Below are 14,009 nucleotides of genomic sequence, written 5' to 3'. Positions count from 1 at the left end.
AATCGTTGATTTTGAGAAAAGAAAGCACGAAACCCGAAGATAGTCATCAGAATGTGATTACTTTCTGTATTGATACTTACCTTCCTAAATCACCATCCAAGGGTGGGGTACATTGTTTAATCAAAGGAATGTGCCAATCGAAAATGATTTAACTGGAAAATGGTTTCAGGCATGACCGACCGCAGTGCGATCTAATACCGAAAATATGTACCCGAAAATCGAACAATATGTGAAGAAAAATCGCCGTGTGACAGTTATGATGGAAATTCGCTTAATATTCAAACTGCAGAAAAAGCATTACTTCCAGAGCTGGCCGTGTAGAAGATACGCACCTCATGACTTCTTGAATGCTGGCGCCAGACACAAAAAGAAAATGGTTGATTATTCTTGAAGACTTGCTTTTTTGATAAATGATGTTGGAGATAATTTTTATTCTCCACTAGTGAAAGTAGATGAGAGAGGGATTCTGTATAGCGTCTCTAAAATAAAAGAGAAGAATATGATGCGAAAGCACACGTGAATCTGCCCAACCTCACAAGTACAGAATACTGCTTAACTCTACCGGGAACACTTTGGCAATCATTTTTAGTAATTCGGAAGCCTTTCGAATTCATTATTTGTCATAGAACACCGGAAAAGCAGTAATTAAACATGCAAGTCTTTTGACCTAACTCCAGCAGACTATAATGCAGTGGCAATCTCAGCAGAAAAGCATTTTATTCGTGACACCGTATCCTCATACAAGGCTCAGTCTCATAGAATTGATTTAGCAATATATAGATTGCAGTTCTCACTCACTCACCGTATTCACCAGATCTGATGAAAGTAACATTTAAAAAAAAAAAAATACTTTAAAGCACTTGCGTGGTTCATGTTACACTGCTGGCCAATGTAAATGCAACACCCTGAAGGAAGCATGCAAATAACATGAAATTTACAACATGCATTAGCGAAGGTGAGATATGCAAATGATTAGAATTTTAGCGCAAATGCACATCACGCGCAGCTGTGGCGCCACTTCAAAGCGCTATTTAAGCCTTGGAGTTTTCGACGATTTCAAGTTCGGCAATTGTGTTTTTCTTGTGTTTTTTTCCCAAAAAACGATCAATTATGCCTCCTAGTAAACAGCGATCATCGTTTGATCAAGTATCCGAGTTCGACAGAGGAAGGATAGTGGCCTACCGAGAGTCTGCATTACCTTCAGTGAAATCGGTAGTCGTGTTGGACGAAATCAAACAAATGTAATGCGGAAATGTGATCGTTGGATGCAGGAGGGTACGACGGACCGACGTGTTCGATCGCATCCACCTCAGTGCACTACTTCACGTGATGACAGGAACATTGTGCGCATGGCAGTGACGGATCGCTCAGTCACATAACGAACCATAGCACAGCACATTCAGTCTGTAACGCATCATCCAGTGTCTGCGCGTACCATTCGACGTCGTTTACAGCAGAGTGGTCTGTCCGCAAGACACCCATTCCTTCGTCTTCCCTTGACGCAGAACCACAGACGTCTCCGCTGCCAATGGTGCGATGAAAGAAGGATGTGGAAGGCAGAATGGAATGAAATTGTCTTTACTGACGAGTCGCGCTTCTGTCTGCAACACCACGATGATCGGATTCGAGTCTGGAGACACCGTGGAGAGAGGATGCTGACCAGCTGCGTTATACGCCGCCACACTGGCCTGCATCGGGTATTATGTATGGGGCGGTATTGGATATCACTCTTGCACTCCTCCAGTACGTTAGTCGCCAGATTGAATTGTTTCCCAGCCCGGCTCGCTCTCCGGATCTTTCGCCGATAGAAAACATGTAGTCCATGGTTACTGAACGATTGACCCAGATTACATCCCGAGCTGACACACCAGATCAGCTTTTGCAACGTATGGAAGCTGCTTGGTTTGCTGTACCCCAAGAACATATTCAAAGTCTCTTTGAATCAATGTCGAGGCGGGTGGCAGCGGTGATCTCCAACAATGGCGGCTACTCTGGCTACTGATTCTGGAAGAAACCACACTTCACAGAAGTCATTTGATACTTGGTCAACATGTTCTTCAGTTGCACTACAGCCTTTCACAGGCCAAGGCCGTCTCAACAAGCTTCCTCCAACGAATCTAATTAGTCGGTACGATCCACCAACGATTGATTAGAATACGAGATCTGCCTCCGCATAGTCTATCCATCTTGTGAAAAGTCTTTCTCTTTTCCTGGTAACATCTGCCTTTGCAAAGGTCACCTTTTAAACAAGATGCAAGCTGGCGTATCTAAAAATATGTCCAAGCCATCTCATAAGATAAGATTCAATGACTGGGACAATATTAGGTTGTTTGTATCTTCTATATATTTCATTGTTAAACAAATTTTTCCATCTATTATTTTCTATAATTGGACCACATATTTTTCGCAGTATTTTCAAAAATTAGAAGTCTTTCTTCATATGTTTTGGCTAATGGCCAAGATTTGTATACGATACAATATTGTTGCGTTTTTTCCTATTCCGACACAAGTTGTTTTTCTTCCTTCACGTGCGTACGGGGTTCGTGTGAATTTGGAGTGAATAACGACGACACTTGATGAAGTATCCAAACACACTTTATCAGCCAGTATTGTCAGGACAGCTCCAAAACATGTTTTACAGTCGTCGATGAACAACTGTAAACACGCTGACACGATCAGCGACACAGCCGTCAGGTTATCAGGCTATCACGGTTTAGACAGCTTCCTGCAAAACACTCGACTCTGCTTTCTGGAGTACAGCTCCCGACTCTCCGTTCTCGGAACTCCGCGTACTCTTGAGACTCTCCACGCTACAACTCGCGATGCACTCGACGACACACGAGCACAGCTCCCGACTCTTCGGCTCAGTCGTTCTCGGAGCTCATCACGCTCTCTCGATGATGCACTAACCGAGATACACTAACAGACTCCTTCGGTGCACTCGACGACCCACTTGGCACTCGCTGCCCGGCTGTCAACTCGATCGAATCCGCAGGGATTGACTCACTAGACGAGACACCAACTCGATACTGACTAATTCGCACTCTAGACGAGGCACGCACGCACTCGCCCTCTCGATGAAGCACATTCCAACTGACTGCGGACCCGCAGGGTTTATATAGCTTTCGGCTTGTGTTCGAGAACATTCTGAGCTTAACCGGTAAGAATTCGTTCCAGAAGGTTCTCCATCCGTCAATGGTATATCGCCAATTTTGCCACTAAATGGGCGATTTCTCGCCAAATGTGGCAACCATGTCTTTCCTTGTCATTTTATAGCAACCCTAAAACTGCTTTGCGGGGAAGCCATCTCTTCGCGCCTGTACATTTCGTAACTATATGATAGGTGCCTGACCATTCAGTAGCTTTAAGTATACCAGCCAGGTATGTGAAAAATGCATTTCAGGTTTTAGGTTTGTAGCTAAATATGAAATTTGGTACTTAACTGATAGAACATGTATAAGGTATTTCTCCGACCTTCGTGGTGTAGTGGTTTTGCACACTGGGCCGGTATTCCAGAGGTCCGTGGTTCGATTCCCGGCGAAGGCGTTTGCTAATTTTTCATCATGCCTACTTCCAAAAAATACCAAATGTCTCTACAGTGGCGCCCGAACTAAAATGGTAATGGATGATGACTCTCCACACCCAGGATTTGGCGATTGGATTTCCTAAAACCCCAGTCGCCCTTTAAAAAGGGGAGTATATAAGGTATTTCTCCCACTTTCCTAGCGTGCTTTCGTGGTGGAGTGGTTCTGCCGGTATTCCAGAGGTCCGTGGTTCGATTCCCGGGAAAGGTGTTTGCTATTTTTCATCTCTCCAGCTTTTCTACAAATATCCTAATGTCTCTACACATGTTTCAGACTTATGAGAAATTATATCGAAAACAAGAAGTCAATTTGCATATTTATCTCACGCCCGTCTTAAAACTTACTGGAAAGTCTTAATATCTTTTGTTTGAAAGCGAAGAAGACATTGATAACAAAATAGTTATATAGGTGTCAAAATAAATATAGCCTGTTTTAACAAGCTACTACTAGCCAATATAATGAAATGTTGTTTTAGTGGAAGGAAGTTTTATTTGTGATACTTCTACCAAAACAATTTTTATCGTTTCGTCTAACATTCAATGCTGTGTTTTCTTTATGTATTTTATTGCAGTTGGACAAATTGTTAGATTTGAAGGGTATTTACTTCTGACTTGGGGTCCTGCAAAAAGCATTAAGAACCGCATAAATGGAAAATCCCTCCAAGACCACAAGTAGGAGACACCCCAATCCCCTTTTCAAAACAAAAGCTACGTTCTACAATCTCACGTTCATAAATACTCGGTTGCGTTTCCTTCTGTCAGGCACAATAAAACTTCCTTTTTCTGAGTTTTTCTTTTAACTGACGAAAAACCAACCTCCTCTCAGAAGAGTAGGCGGCCATCTTCTTTTCTTTTGTTCTCACCGGAGCAGCTGGTTTGATTGGAAAAACGGTTTTAACAGAATGTCGAGTCAAAATTGGGTTTCATTCCGCCTGATGTTTTATTGTAACTTTTCTATCGAGTCCAAAAGAAAGCGACCCTATTGTATCACTTGAGGTTTTTATTGACATTGGACGATTTTTCGAGGATCGGTTGTTTCAGTGTGTGTGTACTTTTATGCTTCTCTGACAGCCTATCTTCCAAATATTAAAGAAGCATCTATTCCTTGCCGCCGGCCGATAGAAAACCGTTCATCTGTGCATTAAATTGACGTGGAAAATTTTATTAATAGAGACTGATCTGATCTCTCTTTTTATTTGTCAGTTTGTTACAATCTCTGCTGTTGACGCCTCGAATACATTTATATTATGAAATCGTTTTTAAAGTATTTCTTAACAGTAGTTTTCTTGAAATTACTTTCATAGGAAGCAACTCTTAAATCGCAATAAGAATATAACATGTATGTTATAGAGACTATTATGTTGTTTAAGCTGGAAACGTGAAAAATAACTGAAATTTGTTGAAATTCGAAGCACATGTTTTCTAACTACTAGCAGGATTTGTTAACCACCTACGTCACGACAGCACTCACGAGCAAGACGGGATAGTTCTTGATAACAGTAAATCGATTAACCAAATAAGGGAGAACATAATATAACGGAATGTAATAATATAATGGTAAATAATTATAATAACGATTAATCATATAATATAGCGATATGATAATATAATGTAACGGTAAATCGATTAACCAAACAATGGGGAATATAAACATTTTACTCATAAGGGTACAGTCGCACATTTAAAACAGAGCTTATCTATTGGAAAATATTCATATAAGTACGCTACGAAATTGCATTTTGTTGATTTAACGTTTCGTAATTGTGCAATAATCAACAAATTATTGATGGTAATCATTTCAAGAGACCATTAAGATTTTCAGTGCCAGAAAAATTAAAAATCAAATGTGCACAAAAAATTAGAATGCGAACAATGGATCTTCCAGTCATAAGTATGTGATCACCATTTGTACTACAAGAGCTCGCACTAGGGATATAATAAATCCTTCCCACTCAAATGGCGATGGTACCAGCACGAGACTCAGCCGACCAGATTCAAGCTGTGATGAATTATAGTCCCGCGTTTTGAATTCCAAAAATCAAAGAACATACAAAATCAAAGGCTCCGGGATTTAAACTATGGATCATCGAGTGCTGTTTTGGCTAAACCATGCACTGGAAAATGCAATCATTCCTTTTACGTATATTATTATTAACTTCTGATTCATTATATTGCTATTACTTATAAAGTGTTTTCTCCCTTCTTTCGCATGTCTTTGTGGAGTAACTGAAAGCACAGTCAATACCTATTCGAGAGGTTTGGAGTTCAAATCCGGCCATTGTATTGCACATTTTTCATTTTCCTTGATCGATATAACCAAGTAACTGTGGCGCCCGAACTAAACCGATGGCAGAGGAGAATTCGTCTGCACCAGGATTTGGCAATTGTGTTCCCTAGTCTTCGGACTGCCTTTAATAGGGGGAGCATATAAGATATTTTCTTCCTTTCTTTTGCCTGCCTTCGTGGTGTAACTGCAAGCACGCTGGACGCGTATTCCAGAGGTCCGGAAGGCGAATCCCAGCCAGCGTATTACCTATTTTTCAATTGAGAAACACTTCATACTAATTCACTGATATCGTTTCCATGAAATTCATTGCATAAAACCCGAAGCCCGAAGACATTATAGTACAGAGGTTCTCAACCAGAAGGAATTCCCACCTGAGGGGTGGATTTTAAAGTTTCAGGAGGAAATATGGGTCAGCCTTTCGTCTTTTTTTTAAGTATTTAATTTTATTTTATGAATGCAATAAGCTACTTGTATTCAAGTTTTGGTACTCATTAACATTTTCTATACATTTTTTTGTTTAATTTATAAAAGATATTAAAAATATTCTGAATTTAAATAAATGGTTATGTGTATTTTTCGAATTTGGAAAATAGGAATGGAATGATCTTCCAGCAATGGTGAAAAGGATGCATGGAATAATATGAAAAAAATTAGTTTAAGTTAAATGATCAGTTCACCTTTTTTTTAAAAAAAATCAGTTCTTCTTTCTGTCAACTGCTGTTTAAAGAAAAATTGAATCCTGTTTTTCTACAGAAATATCCACTTCAGTGTTTCTGTTAATTTCATTTCGGAGAAGCCCCAAAATTTACGAAGTAACAATTAGGGTTACATGTCGCTAGCTAACAACAGTAATTATTTATTAGGCTTCAATTAATGTGCAGTAAATTCCTATTAAAAGTCAAAGAAAATTCTAGAGTTCAGGGACAAATGTAATGTAACACTGACAATAATGCTAATGCTGGATAAAAAATTTGATGAACACAGCTGCAGAAATACCGGATAAAAATTTTTATAAATATACCTGGAAAAATATTAGTTGCAGCACACACATATATAATTATTTAAGAAGTCTCTCTTACAGAAATAAAAGCAGCATTCTTTGAGTGAAAATTTGATAACTGTTTTCCTTTTCGAAGGACTCTATCTTCGAAATAGTCATTTATGGATGCCAAACATGCTGTGAATGATTTTCAGTGTATTTTATGCTTCAGTGTATATTATGTTGTAATAATATATCTTTATGTAAACATCTTGTGATACAAAAAACAATTTTCATTAAAACTGTTAGTTTTCTTTCTAATTGCACATTTAAATATTACATTAACTGTTCCTTAAATTCTGCTTTATATTTAGTCCAAACGGCGTTAGCCCGGAAGGGCTATTAATTTCGTATGGCATTTTGCATAGAAAATTTTAAATGTCCGTTTCACTTTTCAAATTGTTGCCACCCAATATTATCGCCTTGTATTATATTTAAAGAAATTAAACGATGAAGAAGGTGCATGAATGTATGTATGTTTCTCGCATTGTAGTAAAGCAACGGTACCTCAAGCCATCCAATTTTGAATAACGTACGGCTCTACCCGAATCAATGGGCATCTGGAAGCCCAAATTCGGAATTTGGAATTTGTTTTATTATTTATTTTATATTTTATATAAAGCATTTATGAGTTTTTGTGTAAGAAACTCAACGATTTCAAAGCGACCAATGAAAATACTGTACGGAAAGAAAGCATTTTTATCTGCAGCGCGCTAGACTGTGCATAGAAAATTCTAAAGATATGTTCTTTTTAAATTATTTTGCGATATTGCTGTTGTATTGAATTTTATGCTTTAAGTGCGAAGAACATGATATTTAATAAATAATGGTAACGCACAAAGCATTAAAAATACGCTCCTTTGGGCGTAATATAAAATCTGAAAGCTTTCAGTTTTTTTTTTTTTTTTTTAATTTTACTTATTTATCAATATAATCTTTTATCTCTTATTCAGAGGCTATACAGCGTGGAATTCATTCAGTTTTTGGAACGGGGTCTATGGTACATATCTGCTTACAATGATGGCGACCAAGCACTGGACATTAGTTTTGAAACCCAGAGTACAGGTATGATCGAACATTAGCCTACCCTGAAATATAAATCCTTACCTCGTCTTTTAACCTGAAGCAACGTAAAAATGTTTGTAACGTGCCTTACATCGTTGCTTATGTGTTAGCTGGGTGCAAAATTATATTGTATCTCGTCATGGTTAAGAATGAGATAAGTCTCTAGGTATGTTTTTGAACAGGTTTATTTTTTAATAAATTACAGCTGCGTTTCCGAGAAAGGAAATTTTCATCTTGAAAAATTTAAATTAAAAAATGTTGATACGAAGTAATACTTGCTCATAATTTACGATAAATTTAATCAAATTAAAAATTTTCTCTCTTTCTGTAAAATTACTGAATTGGCGACTTGTAATTTGTCGCCAAATTTGCCAATGTTAAAATTGCTCTTGACGATTTATTACTTGCGCCCAGCTAACATATAAGTGATGTTAGTTCTAATGAAAGTTATGTTATGTAAATTACGCGAAAGTTAAAAAAAAATTCATAAAATTAAGTCAGAGGTGATAATTTACTGTTTGCAGTCATTCTTCTCTTGAAATTTTTATAGCAGTTATTTTTATATTTTATTCAAAAATAACCTCCCGTTGAGTACATTGTAACTTTCTGTTAAAATGATTAACACTTTCCTGAAAACAAGCTGCTTTCAAACCACATGAAATGTAAACCATTAAACATCTTCCAGATTAAATTAGGGCATCGCTTGTCGCTATAACGAAGTGAACAATTTAAAACGATGCCTATATTCTTTGCCTGTCAATGTATTTGGATTTTTTTATTTTGCTGATTTCGTTTTAAAACGCTTTACACTCATAGAAGAATTACAAACAAAATGCTCCAGCTGCTGGAACTAAAACATTTTTGTTACTGATTTCTGTATTCGAATGTTATTTTCAGAAGGATTCTGATAACGCTGAAAAAGAATATGTATGGTTCTGTTGCCATTAGATGTTCCAGAATTATAGAAGTATGTTTCATGTTTCATTTGCATTTGTCATTGTTTGCAAAAAATAAACAATTCAAAATAAATTGTTAGGTTAAACCTAATTGACTCGTATTCACTGTGTAACCCTTTTGTGCTGCACACGACTTGCTCTTTTATCATTTAATAATAAGTTTAGAACATTGAGAACATAAACAAAAGGTAAAATTAGCTATCGTATTCAAAACTTGCTGATTCTGCTGACGATGGAGTTGCAATGCACCTCCGAATGCAGTCATAAGACTTATTCGCTTGTAAAATTAACATTCGTCCTACATTCGCTTGTAAAATTAAGAGAAGTTGCACATTATGTCGAATCGGTATGAATATACATTTATATCAGAGTAAAAGATGTCATTTCCAAAGTCAAAATCATTTTATGTGTGCAAGGCTATCAGTAACGCTCATAGTGCAGAGATGTTCAAAGTCCATGTTGTCATATCGAACTGAAAATAAGACTAATATGGTGTATGGTCCACTTTCACAGCTAGACATGTCGCGCAGCATGATGGTGAACTGGACGAGAGGCGGTTGAGGTGTATCCGTTAAATTAAGGCAGTTTTTAATTGCGGAAGTTTCTTGGAGGAGTAAATCTGGCTGCCCAATCCATGCGGCAAATTTCCTCACTTTCCAGGTAATCATCGACCATCTGAGACCTATGCAAACGAGAGCTGTCGTCCATTAACAGGAATCCAAGACCAACTGTTCTCCTGACGAAAACAATACAGGGCTCTCAGATCTCATCTCTATACCTCATAGCAGTCAAAAAGTCTTTTTCAAACACATGTACGGTTTTGCAGTTCATGCATAGCCAATAAAGCATATCCAAACCATTATACTTCCACCGTAATAATCTTTTCCTCAGATAAATAAGAGATCATAAGGTATTTTTCTCGCTCCTTTCCGCATGCCTTCGTGGTGTAATTGGGCGCATACACGACGCATAATCCAGAGATTCGGGGTTGGAGTTCCGATGAAGGCATAACTCATTTTTCACGTCTGCTGCTTTCAAAACACGCTTAAAGGTAACTAGGCTAAATTTACGCAAACATCTTTGATGCCAAACCTATGCAGAGAGGAGATACGTGGGTCATATACTGACAAGAGCTGTTATTTAAGATTTGTCCACTTTTGGATTAAAATGAAACTGTCTTCTGTCTGTTGTTCTCGACTCCGAGTAGGTTACCATTATTTCATTAGTTCACTAATATCAGTGATTTTCAGGTATGATTCTGTAAGACGCACACTGATGCTGCTCACTTGGGGCTCGCTAGCAGCGATCTTCACAATCACGTCTGCTACTTCATTTTCCTATAATACCAGTACAAAATAGTACCTATCAAAGCTTGGGCCTCAGCCTTGCAGGAAGCGATATTTTTTTTATTACCTTGACTAGAAGATGTTTACTGCAGTCTGCAAGCTTTACATTGAATCTGATTAAATTACAGTATACCTTAAATTACTAGTCCAGAACCTAATTTTAAGGCTAAAAATTCCACTTGGAACGCTGAATTATTGGCATGGAATTTGAAACTTCTTAACCAAATTCATTTAATTTATATCAATTAGCTCATTAAATTACATCATTAAAACACCAACATCTAAATTATTAAAAGATAACTTTATTTTTTTAAACTTGCTCAATTTCTAAGCAATTAAAAATAGATTAAAATCGAAAAATAGATCAAACATTTTAATTTTTGTCGAAGGACAGAAATTCAAGGATTTGAGAGCGGGATCCTGTGTAAGCCTAGTTAAAAGCCTTATGTTTAGCATACTTCAACTCTCATCAAGGCGAAAGCATGATGTATTCGCGGTAGTCTTAACATAACGCTGAAACATTTAGGAAGGAATCGGAGAAAATGTTTTAAAAGTTGAAACGGTTTATCAGTTGACGAAGCAAACAATCCTTTTCCTATGTATTTTAATTGCATTGTCACTTTTACAATGTCAAAAAGAATCTGTCGAAGTGTAATCGGGGACTAGAGTTAATTAAATTCTCTTTATAAAATTTGAGGATAATCTAAAGGGCGTCTAAAATATTACCTTACAAGTTATCTGTTATTATTATCTGTTATATACAATTAGCTTTTAGTATGCTTTGCATACATTAATTACCTTTACTTCCTAGATGAATCCAGCTTGACTTGCCCTTACGACTGTCATGGTCATGGCCGCTGCGTTATGGGAAACTGCGTCTGTAGCCCAGACTTTGCTGGAGATTCTTGTGCTTATCGTAAGTAGGAACTGATATTCATGGTATACTCATAATATCAATATGATGAGATATATATTACTATTTTATTATGCATTTCGAGCATTTAAATATATTATCACTTACATTTTACAATACGTCCTCAAGGGTGGTTGCAAGAGTATACTAAACTAAGTATGTCGTATATCCTAGCCATTTCCATCCCCCCACATTTTGTTTTACTAATTTTATCGTCCAAAACCCTAGAGGGTAAAATTATGAGAATAATTTAATTTCCAAAAGTTGTAGAGTAAAAACATAACAAAAGAAATAAGATACCTTTATTTCTGCTTCCCTTTAACCTCATCCTTTCTTTTCCTTGTTAGCTATAATTTAGGTCTCAAAGTCACCTATAAATAATTTTAGAATGTGCTGCTGATTCAGAGAATTCTTAGATCGAAAGACAGATCGTGTTTGCTTCGCTGTGACTGGTAGGCTTTTGTGTTAGGCCGCATAAAATTCAACACTTAGAACGGAAAATTTCGGCATGTCATTCGTGAGAGTTTGTCTTTGTTAATAAGACGAAAGCAGTCACTGTATGAATGAATCTTATTTTGATATTTCGAGAAGCTCGTCCTATAAAGCACTGAGAAAGAGAAAAATTGAGCGAATATTTTTAAAAATTTCAAAACCTGGGGCTTGAAAGCAAGGAGGGTCTAATACCGGGAGGAAATACGGTAAGTACTATGCAACAACACTTAGGAAGTAGGGGCACTCTGTCAGATTACTTAAACCATCCAGCAGGGGCGTCAGGTCAAAAGTCGGTTATCAAAAACTTCATTTTACTAACTGATTACTTACGTAATTATTATCGACTTGTTTTCTGAATATTCAATGAATTAAAGAAGAGGATAAAATAATAAAAGATTCGGTGTCTTGATGTTTACATTATCCCTGCTATATGTAAAATACAACTGTTTATGTTTTTTACTCATGGCTACCATTATAAAAGATAGCCAATATATTTTCAGAAGTAGTGAAAATTGCTCAAAATTTTGTAGAGACCTTAGGATTTTTTTGGACGCCAGAGAGATGAAAAAGTAGCAACCGCCTTCGCCAGGAATCAAACCACGAACCTCTGAAAACTGGCTCAGTGTGCTGACCGCTACACCACGAAGGCACGTTAGGAAGGCGGGAGAAATACCTTAATGTTACCGATAAAGCATAAGATTTTCTTCTATAAAACTATTTAAAAGAAGTTACAATACATGTGCGTTTTGCGAAATCGGATGATCTCTGTAGCGTTACTTGGATCACTAATCAGTACTAATCATAAATTATGAAAACATGTTGATATGTCGAGATTTTAGTTATTCCGATTCAGTATATTGTTGCGTTCTTACGGACACGTGGATTTGGAGTGATTAACAACAACACTTAATGAAGAAAGAAAACACAATTTATTAACCAATATTATTCAGGACAGCTCCGAAAGTGCTTTACAATCGTGGAAAAACTGCGATAAACACGCTGAAAGAACCAGCAGCACAGCCATCAGGCTATAACGGAGAAGACAGCTTCACGGTGAAGCATTAGAGTACAGCTCCCGGCTCGGTTCCGTCGTTCTCGGAATTCTACGTACTCTCGAGGCTCTCCACTCTACAACTCGCGATGCACTCAATAACTTCAACGATGCACACTCTCGATGCACCAATTCGCGATACACTAACGAGACTAATAACCTAATAACACTGAACAAAATTAGTAACTTTTCGAAATCATCAAGAATTCGTGTTTTAAATCGAAAAAGGATTTTGAATTTCCTGAAATATATCCTCTGTTTTTTTGCTCAGACTTCGTTACTCAATCTGGGTCCTCCATTTAGGTTATTGCGTACAGAGAACTCGCTGCCAGATATTTTCAAGAGCTTGCCTGCTACTTTCTTACCAACGGTTTTTTTTTTTTTTTTTTTTTTTTTTTCCTTCGTGTTCTTGAGTTTAATTACGGAATCCACAATGCTTCATTCTTTTGCACTCTCAAATTCGATTTCGCAGTTCCTAATTCCTTATTTCAATTTCCCTAAAGTTCTTGAATTTGGTGCCATACATATTTATGAACGAATAGGAAGAGGCTTACTTGTGCTCTGGATAGTTTATCTCTGGTAACTTACTATGGTACACTGCGCAAAAAAAAAAAAAAAAAAAGGGGGGGGGACAGTTCTATATCTTCCTTTCTATTGGGCCGATCGACAAAATTCAAATTGTGTTTTCATGTCTCGAAACCGCGACTTAAGATATGTATTAGATTTATATATATAGCATATTCTAACATATATATATTTTGACACAGAATCGACTTTTTCTAAAATAACATACTATTTTTTTTTCATATTTCGATTCTACGACCCAAATTATGCCTAGATATTAAATTTTGTAAAATTTGGTGCGAAATTTACGCATAAATTCAAAAATTTTTCTTTACGCAATTTTTTTCAGTTTTTTTTTTTTGAAGAATAATTCACTTGGCGAACTTCTTAATATGTGGCAACTAATTTTTTTTTTCGCTTCCATTCTGGAGCGGAAAAAAGGCCCCTCTTTCCTACATTTTTACATTGTGCATGAGCGGAAAAAGTCACGTCGTTTCTACTGCCAAATAATTTTAGCAAAACCACATTTGATGTTTTATCGCTTTCAAGAAATATGCCAAATTTCAAAACGCGCCAATATATAAATTCACGTATATCTTCCTAAATTTTGAATAAAAACTGTAATTTTTTGTAGGTATGCTTAGAAATACGTCTACTTTAAGATGATAGCAAAAATGTTATAGATTATAATTCAAAAATATTTTTGAAAAATT

At 36.8% G+C, this 14,009-nt stretch overlaps 1 protein-coding gene across 1 annotated transcript in view; it reads left to right on the top strand.

Moving 5' to 3' along the window:
• LOC118193542 (teneurin-m-like) overlaps nucleotides 1–14,009 on the top strand; it is an 826,904-nt gene that overhangs the window by 630,928 nt on the left and 181,967 nt on the right. Inside the window, exons 9-10 of the mRNA XM_085808642.1 lie at nucleotides 7,863–7,974; nucleotides 11,088–11,192. Of these exons, the coding sequence (XP_085664768.1) occupies nucleotides 7,863–7,974; nucleotides 11,088–11,192 (217 nt within the window). The remainder of the gene's footprint in view (nucleotides 1–7,862; nucleotides 7,975–11,087; nucleotides 11,193–14,009) is intronic.

This window comes from Stegodyphus dumicola, chromosome 1, assembly GCF_044657685.1.
Source record: "Stegodyphus dumicola isolate Sdum_Otavi_A_Nest chromosome 1, ASM4465768v1".
Classification (NCBI taxonomy): Eukaryota; Metazoa; Arthropoda; class Arachnida; order Araneae; family Eresidae; genus Stegodyphus; species Stegodyphus dumicola.
Note: the sequence above shows the minus strand (reverse complement) of the source record. Positions and strands in the feature narration are given on the sequence as shown.